We start from the raw sequence: 17873 nt of genomic DNA, 5'->3' as shown, positions 1-17873 counted from the left end.
TGTACCTTTGTAATACACTGATAACCACCAAATGCAGGTGGTGATGAGAAAGTCACATGATGAACCAAAGCCCATCACAAGCAGCTTTTAAATAATAACATATATAGAAGGTGCACAGTGTCATTCACACAAACGCTAAACACCATCATGGTAACACACATGAAACTGAAATAATGCAATAAACATTAATTTAACAACATTAGGTGTAACACACAACCCTAAAATACAAAACTAAGAAGAAAAAACTAAGAAGAAACAGTTATTTCAACAAAAAAAAACATCAAATTTGAAATGTAACGCAGGGAATTCTGGGAATGTCAATTTACGGTTATTCACTGTAAATTATAAGGTATTTTCCACTTCCAAAAACGGTATACTACCGTAAAATTAATGTCCAATACATGTAATGTCCAATACAGTTTTTCACCGTATATAGTAGGGGAATTTACCGTTAACCATTTAACAGGTTTTTACTGTAGCATTTTTACAGTCTTTTACCGTTTAATTCACGGTCATTTTTTACGGTGATAGCTGCTGCATTTTGGACCAGCTGGAGTTTGTTTATTAAGCGTGCAGAACAACCACCCAATAAAGCGTTACAATAATCTAACCTTGAGGTCATGAACGCATGAATTAACATTTCTGCATTTGACATTGAGAGCATAGGTCGGAATTTAGATATATTTTTGAGATGGAAAAATGCAGTTTTACAAATACAAGAAATGTGGCTTTCAAAGGAAAGATTGCTATCAAATAACACACCTAGGTTCCTAACTGATGACAAAGAATTGACAGAGCAGACATCAAGTGTTAGACAGTGTTCTAGGTTATTACATGCGGAGGTTTTAGGTCCAATAATTAATGCCTCTGTTTTTTCAGAATTTAGCAGTAAGAAATTACTCGCCATCCAGTTTTTTATATCGAGTATGCATTCTGTTAGTTTTTCAAATTGGTATGTTTCGCCGGGCCGCGAAGAAATATAGGGCTGAGTATCATCAGCATAACAGCATAAAGCAGCCATTCAAAAACTATGAAACCACATTTTGCAAAGTTGACAATTAATCAGTATGATTGTGTGACGTCTATTAATGGGCAGTTTTTTTCATGGTTGCCCTGTGGCTTAACCCAGTGTTATGTCACCGTTATGCCTTTCTTTGATGTGGCGGCTCCCAGTGCGGGAATCCTCTCTGTGTAGGTTTTTTTTTACTTGCTTTCAAATTGACTGATGACAAACCATTTACACAGAGAGCGGAAGCTACTCAGCAAATCCGACCTCATTTTACCATTCTGCTTTTGATGAAAGGAAAATATAGCAAAGATCTTTTGTGACATATCAGTCGGCCCTGTATTGTGTAATTTCACCACAATAAAATACATGATTTGATTTCCACTTACTGAGTGGCCAAAAGAAAACCATTAGCATGACCACTGTGACGAAATAAGAATATTACTAATTGCTTGGGGGGAAAAAAGCCTTAGAGCTGCTTATGCATTTGAGTTGAACTTCATCATTGCCTAATTCAAAAAAATATGAAACTTGAAGGTTCTCCCAAGTTTGTGATTAATCAGTTGGCAGTTTTAAATGAAATATCCATCATAAATAATAGCAGTGCTGGTTTTGTAACTCAAAAAAATAAAAATAAAGATTATAATATGATTCATAATATGCCTTCAGTAGTAAAAATCCAGAGTGGGATTTAGAAATAATCTCACATGTGATGAAATTGCGAAAATGACATAACTAATATGTAGCGTGGAAATTTAGGTTAGAGATTTCAGTTTTTTTAAAGATTCTCCAAATTTGTGGTCTTATGTAGGTCACTACAAAAGCCCCTGTTCCTGGACGTTGAGTAACTGAAATTCTTTTCATGATTAAGTAAAAAGGCGATCTAAGATTTCAGGACCTTCTTTGAAACTCCAAGAAGTAGGTCAGAGGCCTGCGTCACATTTTAAACAGGTTTTGGGAACCTTCAGGGTTTAATGGTCTAAAATAATGAATCATTTCATGATTTTATCCAAAATGAAAATTCTGTCATGTTGATTCAAACCTGTATGTTTTTTTTTCCTTTTGTGGAACATATTTTTTGTCTATACAATGAATGTCAATGGGGTCCAATATTGTTCAGATCACAATTTTCTTCAAAATATGTATAAAGTAAAACAGTTTTGAAACAACATGACAGAATTTTCATATTTGGGTGAACTGTCCCGTTAAGTATTTTTAAATCATAAAACAAAGTATATATTGCTTAAAGGTTTACAACAAAGAATATCGTTTATTGATCTTCACAACAAGAACACTTTTGAAATGCATGCATTTAAAGCTGTCATACTGTTTTGGGGGATTACTTTTATGGTATTACTGTCATTTGCATGTGCATCGCCCTCAATTCTGAGTCATGAAAATGTGCCCCTGCCCTTTCCCCACAATCCTTAGAAATTTCAGAGTAGGAGAGGGTAAGACCGCAATTGCTCTGCAACTGACGCAGTCGTAAACCAGCACCGGTGGGAAACTGTGCACCCGTCAGATGCAAGCCATTACAGACACTGGGGCGGAAGTCTCCATGTCGATATGACTTTTTGCAAACTATGTCAATCGAGGTTGCTGGCATTAACAGAAGGCAACGTGGGAGCTGACATATAGTGGACAGAATCACAACCAGCAAGAATTTAATTCATCATATACTAATATATTCCTTCTGATCTGAGTGCATATGGGACGGCTGTCAGTGAAAGTAGGTTATGTTAGGATATAATGGTTGCTATGCTAAGGTGAAATAAACACAATAATATGTGGGCACAAAATGTATCTAGACACTTCAAAAACACAAAATGTATGAATTTCCTTGCATTAGATAATAAAATATTAAACCAAATGGCATTTATGTGAAATAAAAAGACTTACTAAATATTTTACTAAAAGAACCATAGTTAAAAATAAATTCAAAAAGTAATTGGATGCTTTTTGGTTGTAAAACGTTAGTGGAATGTGTCCAAATGACATCAATGACTTCACACATCCACTAAAAATCACTTTGGGTTCAGTTGGTTAAATTTAATAGCCAATAAATAAATAAATGGCTGTGAAAAGTGTGGAAGGCCGTTTCACCCATGGGACAATCAATCAATCAATCAATCAATAAAAATGCTAATTATGACTTTTTGTCTCACAATTTAGACTCTTTTCCTCGTAATTGTCAGAACTGAATTGAATTGTGAGATATGACAAAGTTATGAACTGTGAGATATAAACTCTTCTGGGAAGAAAAGTCTGAAGAAGACTCAATTCTGAGAAGCAAAGTTGTGAGAATTGTGAGATGTAAATAAAAAATTGTGAGAAAAAAGTTGCAATTACTTTTTTTATTTGTCATGCCGTTGCGGAAACAAACGTCCGTAGAATTGTGAGATTATATCTCGATTCTGTTTATATCTCATAATTCTGATTTTTTATCAGAATTGTAAGTTTACATCTGACAATTCTGACTTTTTTTCTCAGAATTACAAAATATAAAATCGGAATTGCAAGAAGAACAGTCAGAATTGTGGGATGAAAAAAGAGCTTTTTATTATTTTATCACGTGGTGGAAACAAGCTTTCATAGGGTGGTGAAGTCTTCTGAAAATCTGCAGAAGAAACATTTATATCTTATACAATGAAAGTAAACATTGTATATTTTTGGATAAAAATGTTAAGTATAAGTGCATCATATCGCTTAAATGCATTGTTTAAAACAAATTTGTCAAAAGGAAATAACATAGTGTGATATTTGATTGCAGTGACACAATACACTCAAGTGATTTTGCTGACACATTGAATATGACAACATAAAATACCATCAATGGGGAGAATTCATCACAGGAAGGAAGTGCACGAACAGGCCTCTCTATATAAACTGCACTTGCCACTGCAAATGTAGAGCAGCGAGACTTAAGACTGACAGAAGACATCAGAAAAAAACAGGTCAAATGAATGCAATGTCATCAGCGCTTACCATCCAGTTCCTCATGGTGAGTATTGCTGAAATGTTCGAAGACGGCATGCTAATATCTCCTAAGGATTTTTGTTGCCAAAGTCGCAATGCTAATACAATTGAATCTGAAATGACAGGTGGCTTGTATGATGGGGCTTGTTTTAATATCATTTGGAGCTGAGGGGGCACCTTCAAAACATCTTCCGAAGAAAGGAAACCACAGGTCATCAGAAGAATTGGATCCATCATCATCATACCGGTTGATCTTGGATCCTGAGTTCAAATCCCCGGCCAACCCGAACCTTCCAATAAACAACGACTCCATCTCTCCATGGACCTACACGTAAGACCTTAGTATATACGCTTAAAAATAAAGATTCTTTATTGGCATCTATGGTTCCATGAAGAACCTTTGACATCCACGAAACCTTTCCATTGGTTCGTTAGATTATTCAAATGTTCTTCACACTAAGAAAAAATGGTTCTTTTAAGAACTGTTCACTAAAAAGGTTCTTTGCTAAACCTGAAATTGTTCTTCTATGGCATCACTGCGAAACCCCCTTTTGGAACTTTTATTTGTAAGAGTTATGATCATGAACCGTCATTTCTGTATCAGATTCACATGCGCTTCTTTGTTGTTTTTAGAATTAGAACGTGACTGTTGCAACATGCAAACCTAAAACTTCACATGATTAATTTTGTTTCATAGGTTTATGCATGACGAGAGCCTGTACCCTTCTAACATCGCAGTGGCGAAGTGTTCACTGACTGGATGTCTGATAGATGGCACTGAGGACCAGGATTACCAGTCCAAACCTATTTACACCCAAATCATGGTCTTGAGGAAAATTCGAGGAGATAAGCACAACTATTCCTTGAGACTTGAGTACAAAACCATCGCAGTGGGATGCACCTGCGTTCGTCCATATGTACAGCATGTTTAAAATGTGGGAGCTGATGGAGTTACAATACTGTAGATGTTTGATCATTAGTGTTACAGTATTACAAATCCAGAACATAAGGCTTAAGACTTATGACTTTATAATTTCAAGTATCATATACATGTTCGCAAAATGTGGGATATTTATTTATTTTCATGATATTTTATCTATTAATTATATTGGATCCATCATCATCATACTGCCTGATATTTGGATAATGAGTTCAACCCTTCGACTTGATCCATCTAATAATCTAATTTATAAATGTCATTATACATGTGCTTTCAAATGTATGTTGTTTATTTTCACTGGATTTTTAAAAAATGTTTTTATTTAAATATTTCGTATTAACTTTTTATTTATTGATCCAAATGTGTTTTTAAGGATATGACTGATGCAATAAATGAGAAAAAAATTACAAATATTGTTCTGATGGTCTTAAAAAAAAACCCCAAAAAACTCAAAATCCATAATGAGGAAGTCACAAGGACAAAACTATATCAGCAGTCCTTTAATTCCCTCTGCTTCTAAAATATATCACAATTTCTGTACAGAATATAGCCAAATCAGACACCAGCTGATCATGAGGCAAGTGAACATATGTACAGCGGCAAAAGCTTGAGCAGTTTACCAAAAATAGAGCCTTAAAGACAGGACAGAGGACAAACTGCATCCACATTGGCAAAGTACATGAAACCATCCAAACGTCATCCAGATACTTATAAACACAAAAAAATGTACCACTCACATTCACTCATTTTTGGCACTATTGGCATACAAGCTCATCGCAGAGACAAACACATCTCTGCGTTTTGTCAGATTAAGGTAGTAAAGATTCCATCACAATCTTTGCTGGCCAGCCAGTTCCGTTCATCTGACAACATGGCCATCGTACCTTACAATGATATAGTGATATCATAATCTGAGTCATAATCTCTTATGATCCAAGCTAAAAAGCTCAGCGTGATAGTCAGTCCTTTGGTCAATGGTCTCCCATATGATCAGCATGTGTTGTGAGAAGATCTCAAGGCACCTGGAACATAAAGTTCAAAGATATAGCAATTAATAACAGGACAAAAACCACACGGTCACACACCAAATGGCTTTTCACAAGTTTTATCAAGTGCATCATGGCATGCAAGCATTAAAACGGTTGATTTCGGCCACATTTAATACACTATTTGTCAGGTAACTAACAAATATTCTACTAATGATTCCTCAACTACAACAAACCAACACTAAGACACAATAATACAAAGCCAGACTACAGTAATAAGTACACATCACCTCTTTGAATGCACAAACAATGTTACAAACAGATAATTCACAGCAGTACAACACAAATTCACATCTTGGTAGTTTTCATCTGACTTGTCGTTCATTATCTTTATCCCATCAGTACATGCAAAGCTATTATATACTAAAGACTAAAGAGATGGATGATGACACAGTTTGGCGGCAAACAAATCTCAAATTAATTCCCAATTCCACATCCATGATACACGGCATTTTTGCGTGGCAGCAGACACAAGAATATTGTTTCTTTAGCTGCAAATATCATATGTGAGGCCTTTGAATCTTTGCCAATTCCAAAACACAGCCTTTCTTAGCATGACTAGGACCTGCTAGGCCTTATTTTGTTGTTTTTTCTTGAAAATTCTGGACAAGAAATGCTATTGATTCATGTCATTCTACTGGCAATCCAGTTCCACCTGCTCCTTGTTTTTCCTCACCTCCTCAGCATGCTTGTCCTGGAAAAAACACAAGACAAAAAGAAGAACTATTAAATAATAGCTCAATCTCAACTTTAAAGTGCCTTTAAAAAAGTCTACCTAGTGGCACCAAATGGAATTGCAAAACTGATGCCTATTTCCAAAAAAGTGACATTCAGATGGTCTCACCCTAAACTCATGTCATCAGCTGAGCAGATTGCAATTCCCTTTTGTGCCATTAGTGGTGCAGTAGTAATACTGCAGCTTTAAAAATGGAACTGGGTTAGGATGTAAAGATGCACCGTACCTTCTCTTGAAGACGTTCCAGCATGGCAGCGATGTGGGCCTCCCTGTTCTCTTTGTTAATCTCCATTCTTTGCTCCAGCTTTTCTTTGGCCATCTTGATGAAGTTGTTGTGTTCCTCTATGGCTTTCTGGGCCACCTCTCGTTCATGTTCTCTCTTTTCAGCCAAGTGCTTCAGAAGTTCAGTTTCCTGACACTGTGGAGATAATGCATAAGATTCTATGTAACTCAGCATGAGACTCAGATAGAATCATATTTATTATCTTTTGTTATTGTTAACTAAAACTCAAACTATATAAAAAAAATCATTATTATTATTTGAAAAAAAAAAAAAAAAATATATATATATATATTAGACAAATAAGAGAAAATTAGAAATAAAAATGAACAACTCAAGGCTGCACACACACACACACACACACACACACACACACACACACACACACACACACACACACACACACACACACACACACACACACACACATATATATATATATATATATATATGTGTGTATATAAAAGTACAAAAATGACTCAAATTTAAAATTAAATTCAAATTAAAACTTCAATTATAAAAATATAGCTAATGCAAAATATCATAAGACCATAAATAATACTATATTATTTACAATATAATATTTATAATTTATAATAAAAACACTGAGCATATCAGCTTTTAAACATCTATCTGAAGTTGTCTTGCATCTATTTAAATTCAAATTAGCAAGCCAAACTATATCTCAGTTATAGATATGCAAGTGAAAGCAATAATAATTAGACATGTCTGATTACTGACATCAACTAACTAATTGATATTGAGAGTATCCTCCACAAAAAACATCACTGTTCCTCACTTTTCTTCTCTCCTCAGCTGCATCCAGTTTCTTCTGGATCTCCTCCAGCGAGGGGTCACTGCGAGGTGGGAAAGTGGGATGGAATTCCCTCTGACCGTCAAAAGATGGAGGTCTGAGGATGACCTCAAAGGCCTGGCCCGATGACCGCTTGTTTAGCTCAATCACCTCCATGTCTTTAATAATGCACAGGTTGAGGTCCACAACATCTAAAACAGAAGATCAACAATGACTGATTTGATTGATATTTATTCATGCAACTGATTGATTGATTGAGAACAGACGTAATTACAATATGTTCCATTTACTGTAGGTTCACTTGACCATGTAAAAACAGGAAAATCTATCTGAAAGATTTTAGATTTGAGGTGCCTTTAAGGTACCTTGTGTTTTCTTGGTGGGCTTTTCCCGAGGCTCTGGTAGGATACAGGAGCAGAAGAGAGACACTAGAGGGAGCTCCTTCATCTTCTCTCTGTATGCTGCAAGAGAGTGACAGAGTTATTTTGAGGTAACATCATCACTGATGCCATGTGCTCACACATCATTCCTTCAGCTCCATTAAACACTCCCAAGTACACATGTGAACAAGCAGGTGGATGTACACGTACCTGCAAGAGTCATCTTTCCTTTTTCTGAGTCCTCCGAGGCGTTTCAATCTCAACTGATCCTGCAGGAGAGAAAAACGATGATGTAATCAGAAACCACAGTCAATCGATTCCTCTGGATAAGTCTTTGTCCTCACATAAAGGTCCCACAAGCAAAGATTACAAAATAACAAGCCCAAAATCAAACCTTCATACTGCAAAAAAATAATTTTTATAATCAGTATGGTCTTCCTAAAAAAAAAACTCTTTGAAACTGAGAAGCAAAATTCCATCAGATTAATCAGTTTGCATCAAGTTTTTGTTTTAAGCATAATTAAAAAAAAAGTGGTTCATGCCTAAAAAAAATAAGAGAAATAATAATAATATAATAATAAAGTTAATAATAATAATAATAATAAAAAATTATTAAAAATTAAAAAATTATATATATTCTCAGAATACTTAATAATTTACATATTTTAGCTACTGGTTAGATATTTAAAAAAAATACTGAAGAAAATGTTTTGTTTGCAGTGTAAGAGAACCACACAGCTACATCTAAGCACATACTAGTATGCATACTATATAAAATCTATTTTAATCCACATAACAAAGCAAGGAACAATTACATTCAATGGTAATATACTTGATGGCAATCGTTCGCAAAAGACAGCATGAATGAATCTGGTTTGCTCAGGGTTTATGATCGTCTCTCAGCCTACGCGCCTTCTCTATTAGTCTCTCTCGCTCATCCTGCCTCTGCCCTCGCTGTGCCCCCTCATTTCCCACGCTCACGATCGCTGCACCTGTAACACCTTTGAAACTTTCTGACATATTCAGTGCATGGGTTTATTCTATAAAACATTTCAACACTTTTAGGGGTCAATTGATAGCATAAAGGGCAAACATGTTGATTCTGTAGGCCATTATAGGACAATGTGCATCATATTTCTTGTCACACTGCATGCACACAAATTAAAAAATCCTCCTGATTTATTGATGCCAGCAACACAGCTGATATAATAAATTATACATGCTTTGGAACACAACTCAACAGCACTGTTGTCTACCTTAAACAAATAAAAATTTCACATGCATTTGTTTGCAGCTCTTGCAAAGCAAGTCATTTTCTCAACCTCCCACTGCCTTTTGATCGGAATAAACGCTTGTTGGTTTAAAAGCAAAGGAAGTGCCGCTCTATGAAGGGGCCGTGGCCTTTTGCACACTAACATACTGTATAATCTCACCTCTCAGTGCCACCCACAGTGCAGACTAGCACACTCACTGCAGGACCTCTGTGTATTCAAAAACACACTTTGCCCTACATCCCCTTTTTAAAACTAGCAATGCACTTTTTCTGCATAGCTATTTTTCACCTTGCACGACTATAATGTACTCTGTACTATGCAATGCACATCTTTTCACAATATCATGAGACCACTATTTTAATTTCTAAATTGATTCTGTCGCAAATCTCCCCCCAAAAACTCATGCTTATATATGCATTTATGCATATATATAAGTCTAATAACCTCGACTGCATGCTCTAAATCTTGCAAGCATGCAAATCTGCACTGCAACATAATCTAAGGAATGCCAAACTAGATTTCTGCGCTATTAACACCAGAACAAAAATAGAATTCATGGAACTTGCTATAGTGAATAAAACTTTAGTCCAACAGATTACCAGTCTCCTTTTGTCCTGCAAAAGAATAATACAGTAAATAACAAATTATGATAACTCACCGACAGAGTTATGTGATCTTCTGTCAGAGTCTTACCCTCACGTTCAGTCTGACAGTCTGCTGCTGTTTGGATGCTCAACCTGGCAGCATCAGCACCACCTCTGCTAGATAAAGCATGACATCACCTCCCAGCGCTGTGATTGGTCGAGAGGGATGCAGGCTTCTGATGGGCTGGAACGGCTGGGAGTGCAGATAGGGGGTGGTTAACGCTTTGTTGAAAGCTGGTTTCAGAGAAAGAAAGGGCATAGATTCTGCAGCTTTATGCAGAAGAAACAGTATTTCTTCTTAATTTTTAAATATGGCAAAAATATTGAGTAATTAATAAATATTGAGTAATACAAGAAGAATTTTTATTTTTTGGTTTAATATTGTTTATGGAAACATGGCTATTGGAGCTATCAAAAATAGCACAGAGATTACTTTAATTTACTTTAATATATGTAATTTTTTAGCAAATAAAGACTTGGAATCCATGCATTCCTTTTTTAGTTTATTTCAGTTTAGAATTTAATTACGTGCAGCATCGTGTGCTAAACCAGTTCTGTCTGGTTTTGGGAGCTGTTCGAAATGTCATGTCTAAAAACGGAGGAGGACAGGGATTTATGTGTCATCTTCTCACTCACTCATGGCTGGAGTCTTGATGATGACTATGACACAGTAACCTTGCCAGCATGCTCGTTTGGATTTGGGCAAGACCGGGCCTGTTTGAACAGTCTGTCAATGGCCCATCTGTTGCTCTGGTCCTGTGCCAAATCAATTACTGGTGTTTTTACAATTTCAAACACAGCTTGTAGAACATTGCGTTTCTTTTATGTAGAAAAACCTGATTTACAACCAAAATTGTAATATGCATGTAGCATCTCTAACTTCAGAAATTAATGGTTTCTAGATGTATTTATTGACATTTTTGTGTAAAAATGGGATTTGTAAAACGATAAATTCACACTGTCAGTGTTTGGGATTGATGTAATAATTTTACTCAAAAGATGATGCACACTTTTAGAAATAAAAGGTTGTATAAAGGTGAAAATACCCATAAAATGTAAAAATCTATTTAAACTTATTGGAACAAATTAATTTCAATCACTGCTGTGAACTGACCCGCTCACAGAATATGAAGGATATCAAAAACCAGTTTTACACACACACACACACACACACACACACACACACACACACACACAACAGTATAATATCTGACACTGGGGCGTTACCCTTTGTACCATTTAGGTACTAATGTAGGCCTACACTGTACGTAGGTACAAATAGGTTATGTACCTTTAAGGGACTAAAATGCACCCTTTCGGTGTAAATAAGGTACAAAATCTACTGTCACAGTGACAGCTTTTGTACATTTTGTTTTTCTGAGTGTGGTAGCCATTGACTTCCATATTTTCCCCCTCATTCTATGGAAGCCAATGGCTATCAGCAACAGTTTACCTACATTCTTCAAAATGTCTTCTTTTTTTTGATCAACAGAGAAAGAAAATCATACAGGTTTGGAACAACATGAGGGTGAGTAAATGATGATAACATTTTAATTTGGGGGGAAAAAAGCCTATCTCTTTAATGACTCAAATGCAAGACTGACAGCAATATTCTGCTGCTGTGTGAATGTGGCCAGTAATGTGCAGGCTACTCTTTGATGATTTCAGCATCCAAGGCGCTTATATGAACCTGTTTGCAGTTTCGAGGTCTCTCAGGTGAGGTGGAAATATTCCCAGCGGTTTGATATGGATGTTGAATATGGCGGAACAGAACACACTGTACCTACTTTATTTCCCAGTAGCAACAAGAACACCGAAGTCAGGTACTTACCCTACCAAACGAAAATAAATTACCTGCCATATATCGCCAACCGAGATGTAATGTCTTTCTTTAGTGAATAGAACAAAGAAACTCGATGCACATGGGTAAATGCAAAACAAAAGATTGCATAAAAAACATTTTTGCAGTTAATAATACAATGAAATGATATATAAGCACATCATTTGTGCAAGAAAGGATCACCCACCCATATAAACTGGAGGTGAGCATTGGGTTGCGTATATGCTGGATGTGATTACTGAAGGGGGCCGCAGGGGGAGGGGAGACAGCAGTGCTCTAGCGATGATGTCATCCAGCTGTCTGTTAGGTGGAGAGTCGTGTGCACGCATACAGGGTTTTTCACATGGCAACAGAGCAAAGAATGCAGCAAACGAGGTCCTGGAACCGATTAACAGAGACACGAAGGACAAAAAAGAACATATACTGGGAATTGCTCGCAAAAGGTGCACCACAATCCTTTGCTGAGTGACAACGAGGGACTGAGAAGACAAGGGTGGGGGATGTAGTGAAGGAAAACAATCTGCCTGCAAGGAAAGCCTGATCATCACTGGTAACCCTGCTATGATGTCATTTCCAGCCAATCAGGAGCGGTGCGCTGGATTCTCAAGTCAGAATGATGCAGTTTCCAGTTCACATCTGACCTGACAGGCAGTGATGATGATGATGATGAAGCTAATCATGCATACAAACAAACCATACCCATTTTTTTTTTTGCTTAGCATAAATATGTTCTCACATAAATATTTAAGAACGTGTTCTAAATAGTTTTTATGATGATGTTAGTTGCTAGGGTGAACAGGACTGTTGCTAAAACGTGCAAATTAAAATGTGCTATTATATTATAAATATATATCCCTCGTGTTGTGTTCTAGAGATGATTTTCTCTTCCAGAAAATGGGTATAAGAAATGCTGATATTTTTTTGGTTAACTTTTTGGGATTTTTTCTCCACCTTGTTACTTATGTGGTGCTCCTATATATAAAATATATATATAAAAAAATGATTGATCATAGTTTTTGAGCTGACATTTGCCAAAATTATCCACAAATAATGCAGTTTTCGCTCAAAAGTTGAGGTGCATAATGAGGCCTATGATCACTCAGAAAAAAAAGAAAGTTCCGAAAACAAGTTGACAAAAATAACGAATTCAAGATTTGGTGATAAGCAAGCAATTTTTAACAAGCCTGTAATTTTTGACCATATTTGACCGCCCGGGAACAAATAAATAAATGTACATGGGAATAAAGGAATAGGGATGCTAAGTTTAGCAAACAGCACTTATTATATAAAACAAACAATACTGATAATTATTTCAAATTCTTTTCTGCTATATTAAGCCGTTTCATTTTTCAATCTCATTACGTACTGTGCTTCATACAAAATACACAATAAAGCAAAGCTGCAGTTCAATTTTCTGACATCAGTAACACATCAGTCTAATTGCTTGAGTGTGTGATACTTTGTGGCAGAATGACTGATGGGCACACTTTGCTTAAGAGGAATATTAAGGTGTTCTAGTTGAATTATATTAGAACATATTGTGATGAGCTCATTCTGGCACACCCCTCTTGAATAATACAGAGCAAAACAGTGAATTATTCATAGTCATGCTTTGTTTTGACTCAAAAATGCACAAATGCTTGTCTATTTCCTAGTAGTGATGTTGTATTTTGGCCTCAAAACTGTCCACAGTGGCATATATCAAGGTCAACAATATTCTTAGGACAAGTGTTGTTTAATAAATATCAAGTCAATTTATGTTGCAATAAAAGTACAATTTATTTTTGAGTCATTGGAACACTACTTTCCTTCTGCAGTTCTGACATTCAATCCACTTGTCCAAATGTTACGATCCATTAGGCAACATTTGTAGCTGTAAAGCATTTAGCATTTAAACGATTAAGTCAAAGCTCTACGTGATCTGATTCTGTATTCTAGGTGTGAAGTGCTCTGGATAGTGTGATGTGAGAGTAGGTCATATCTGCAGGCTCTAAACTCAGGACATGACATCACTCTAATGGTCGCGTGCTGCATGACTCATAGCTTTTAACTCTAGCTGTCAGTATCTCTCTGGCCTGGGCTTACGGTCAAAACCATCTACATGCTTAGACATGCTGTTTACTTACAATAAACAGAGAACAAAAGATGATGACATTACATACAGTCATAAAAAAATAAAGACATTGGGTATGTTGAAAATGGAACATGGTGTAGCTATACTGTATAGCACCTACTATTTCTTAAAAATAGTATGTGAAGCAGCATGCAATAACATGATAAATGTTTCAAACAGTAGCATGCTACTATTGTTGCCACATGACTTCGCGAGGCACTGTATGTTTAATTCAGTAAATGGCAGCCATTTTCATCTTGTAAATAAATATGATTTTTCTGAATTTTTAATCAGGCATGCTACCTTACTTTAGCATACATACTTACTATTAAGTGTAGCACTTTACATTTACTGCACTATGAACATTATAATTCAAAACAGTGAATAATTCATAGTCATGCTTTGAGACAAAAAAATGCATAAATGCTTGTTCTTCCCTGCGCAGTGATCGTTTGGTCTTAAAATGATCCACAATGGCATAATTTAAGGAATAGTTCACCTAAATACAAAAATATACTGAAATGCTACTCACCCTCAGGTCATCCAAGATGTAGATGAGTTTGTTTCCTGATCAGAACAAATTTGGAGAAATTGAATATTACGTCACTTGCTCACCAATGGATCCTCTGCAGTGAATGGGTGCCGTCAGAATGAGAGTCCAAACAGCTGATAAAAACATCACAATAATCCACATTACTCCAGTCCACCAATCAACATCTTGTGACGTGAAAAACTGCATGTTGATATTTTTGCACTATATGAACATGTGAATTTTCTTTATGCAGGTTATCTATGTTTCCCAAAATGTGCAGTATACACTGCACTAATACAATGCTTTCAACTTGACCTTCCATTCCCAGTATGACAAATGAACCAAAACTTATATCAGCTGCAATACCTGACATTTATTTTTTAGACTTCTTATTAAATGATGCTACCAAAGACACATTGACACAAAAATTGTATTTAAAATGCTAATTAACAATTTTGTACCGGAGATGCAGCAGGCGCAATGATATTACACAGTGCCTGAAAATAGGCTAACTTCCGTCAACATAACCAACGTGACTACCTGCTTGCGCAGGGAGCGTGCTGGGGACTATTTTCAGGCGCTGTGTAATATCATTGCATTGCGCCTGCTGCACCCATGGTACGGTAGCAAAGTTCCTTGATTATTACGCCGGAATGAGAGTATAGTTCCTAGCCATATCGGCCTAGAAAATCGCAACTTTTCATTTTCCGTCTGTCTTAGTACACGATGTAACTACAGAAGAGTCAAGTTTTAAATAGAACAAATATAGAAACTCTTTGGTCATTTTTGAGCGAGATGCTAACGGTCTAATCAGATTCAATGATCTATGCTAAGCTACAGCTAAAAGTGCTACCGCCAGACCCGGAGATCGGCTGAATGGATTCGAAAACGGTAAAACTCAACTGTTTAACTCTAGGGGAGTTGGAAAATGAGCCTATTTTCAAAAATAGTGGAGTGTTCCTTTAATTGTTGCATATGTACAATTTCATTCTATTTGATCAAATATTATTCAGTATTCCTCGTATACCACACAGTATACAGCAAGCAGTAAAAATGCACACTGTGCACTATATGCTTAAATAATATGGTAGTATGTCATTCCAATGTTTTTTTTAAATATGATATAATAACAGATTCTGTTCTTGCCTCACTGGGAAAGCATTTGTTGGCCATAATGTGCATGCACAGTACAGTATTTTACAGTACTACTGCCATCCAAGCAGTGTGGTGGTGTCTATGAATGAACAATTACAAAACACCTCTTTGACCTTTAACATTGATAAAACAGAGTAACAACCTGAGACCGGTAAAATGACTGACTTTTGAATCTCACCATGTTCTTCCTCCCAGACATGCAATTACAGTAGGCGTCCTAACACTTCCCGCTTCCATTCAACTCATCCTTTCTTCCTTTATGTTAAGCTAATGTGTGTGTGTGTGTGTGTGTGTGTGTGTGTGGCGGCAGCATAAAAGGGTGTTAAGATTGAGCGCTGGTAAACTCAACCACATAGTGACTCACGCTCTGTGAAAATCCAAAGGCATCTGCCATTGTTAGGTTTGCCACACAACCTACACGCCTCAGCACCCACACAGGGAAAGCGTGCTCGCATCTGTTCACGACTACTCTATTCTAGAAACGTACAGACTAAAGTTAGAGTCTGCAGAACATGGATGCACTGAGTATAGCTCTTAACAATGAGAACATGACCTTTCAATTAATGCAATGCCTCTGAGAAAATGCAAGGTTATATTTTCTGCAGGGTTTATGAAAGTAAATTTAACTCTTAAAGACCTTTTTTAGACCAAGGAAAGAAAACTTAATTAATAAATTAAAGGTAACACAATAAAACATAGCAGCACACAAGAAGTTATATTAGCAAAGTTTGAAAATAGTTTCCAACAGATCTCCAGTACTTTTTAATTATTTTTATAATTTTATAATAAACAGCTTAAGGTTTGAATAGAACTAGAATATGGAAATAACTTTTACTGTACCCTCTGATCACACAAGTTGATGTCCATCCTCATGCAATGCCTCTGAGAAAATGCAAGGTTATATTTTCTGCAGGGTTTATGAAAGTAAATTTAACTCTTAAAGACCTTTTTTAGACCAAGGAAAGAAAACTTAATTAATAAATTAAAGGTAACACAATAAAACATAGCAGCACACAAGAAGTTATATTAGCAAAGCTTGAAAATAGTTTCCAACAGATCTCCAGTACTTTTTAATTACTTTTACGAAAATAAACAGCTTAAGTTTTGAATAGAACTAGAATATGGAAATAACTTTTACTGTACCCTCTGATCACACAAGTTGATGTCCGTCCTCAGTAATTGTGTCGTTTTCCAGTGCAAATGTATAAAAGATTTTTGAATCAAGATAAATTTACTTGAGAAGTAAAATGAGAGGATAAGAAGTCTTGTTTTCTGTGAAATGTATCAAAATGAAGTGAGTTTGTGATTAAAACAAGAACAAATATTTGCCAAATGGCTCAGAAAACTCAACTTAATTCAAAAGGAAAACAAGTTTTCATACCCTATCACTTAATTTTGTTCAGTTTCAGACTCAATTCCTAATTTTGCATCTCAAGTAAATGCATCAAAGTAAATGTACCAAACATACTGAGCAAGATAGTCATTTTTTGCAGTGCATGCAACATTTAATGCCATAATGTTATGAATTTAAGACTTTCTGCACCCATTTTAATTTGTGGAAGGGTGTCTATCAAATCACTTTTAAGCCAGTTTTGAAGCAGCACTTAACTAATTCAATAGCTGAATGTAGTTTTGGCATGCAAATTATCAAATGGTCATTCTAGCACCTATAATGTGAACAAAAGAACAGGAACTAAATGTTGTTTCCTCTGAAAGTTGACTTTCTATTACCTCTCCAGTACTCAGATTCAAAGTCTCGAGTGGTATTTCACTCATGTGAAGGTCTACAAGAATCTGAATTCATGAAACAGAGGGGCTGAAGGCGTGAATCTGTATCCCATAGTCTCACTACACCCACTGGGTCCCTCTGCTGCCATATGGCTGCAAAACCACTACTGCCCACCCGTCATCTCAGCACACGCTCTGCTCCATTCAATATGAACACGCTGAACGCTTCTTCAAATAAAACATTATGAACAGACAAAGTAAGTCTGCAGCAAGGCAGATCTTATATATATATATATATATATATATATAAAAAATATTTATTTATATATATATTTTAAAGGCCTACCTGTAGGTGGCTGTCTGGAGGGTAATGGTCGGGCGAAGTTGCTTTGCCCTCCACGAGGTTCGC

At 36.1% G+C, this 17873-nt stretch overlaps 2 protein-coding genes across 4 annotated transcripts in view; one reads left to right on the top strand and one right to left on the bottom strand.

Moving 5' to 3' along the window:
- The window catches only part of LOC107682023 (stathmin-4-like), a 21749-nt gene extending 11573 nt beyond the window's left edge, over nucleotides 1-10176 (bottom strand). The window contains exons 1-7 of one of the 3 annotated variants that reach the window (XM_016478430.1): nucleotides 10111-10176; nucleotides 8389-8447; nucleotides 8164-8259; nucleotides 7784-7989; nucleotides 6931-7122; nucleotides 6645-6662; nucleotides 5489-5944 (exon numbers count right to left, since the gene is read on the bottom strand). In XM_016478430.1, coding sequence (XP_016333916.1) covers nucleotides 5936-5944; nucleotides 6645-6662; nucleotides 6931-7122; nucleotides 7784-7989; nucleotides 8164-8259; nucleotides 8389-8401 — 534 coding nt within the window. In that variant the 5' untranslated portion in view covers nucleotides 8402-8447; nucleotides 10111-10176 and the 3' untranslated portion in view covers nucleotides 5489-5935. Of the gene's footprint in view, nucleotides 1-5488; nucleotides 5945-6040; nucleotides 6663-6930; nucleotides 7123-7783; nucleotides 7990-8163; nucleotides 8260-8388; nucleotides 8448-10110 lie in introns of those variants that run through there. The other 2 variants (XR_001633331.1, XM_016478424.1) reach the window with 2 other exon arrangements.
- On the top strand, nucleotides 3975-4914 carry LOC107682047 (interleukin-17F-like). The gene is made up of 3 exons (XM_016478437.1): nucleotides 3975-4007; nucleotides 4108-4313; nucleotides 4680-4914. The coding sequence occupies exons 1-3, from the start codon at nucleotides 3975-3977 to the stop codon at nucleotides 4912-4914; spliced, it is 474 nt and encodes a 157-aa protein (XP_016333923.1).
- Nucleotides 10177-17873: the final 7697 nt, after the last annotated feature.

The sequence above is a fragment of the Sinocyclocheilus anshuiensis genome, unplaced genomic scaffold (genome assembly GCF_001515605.1).
Source record: "Sinocyclocheilus anshuiensis isolate Anshui unplaced genomic scaffold, SAMN03320099.WGS_v1.1 scaffold1098, whole genome shotgun sequence".
NCBI classification, from domain to species: Eukaryota; Metazoa; Chordata; class Actinopteri; order Cypriniformes; family Cyprinidae; genus Sinocyclocheilus; species Sinocyclocheilus anshuiensis.
This window is presented reverse-complemented; position numbering and strand designations above follow the sequence as displayed.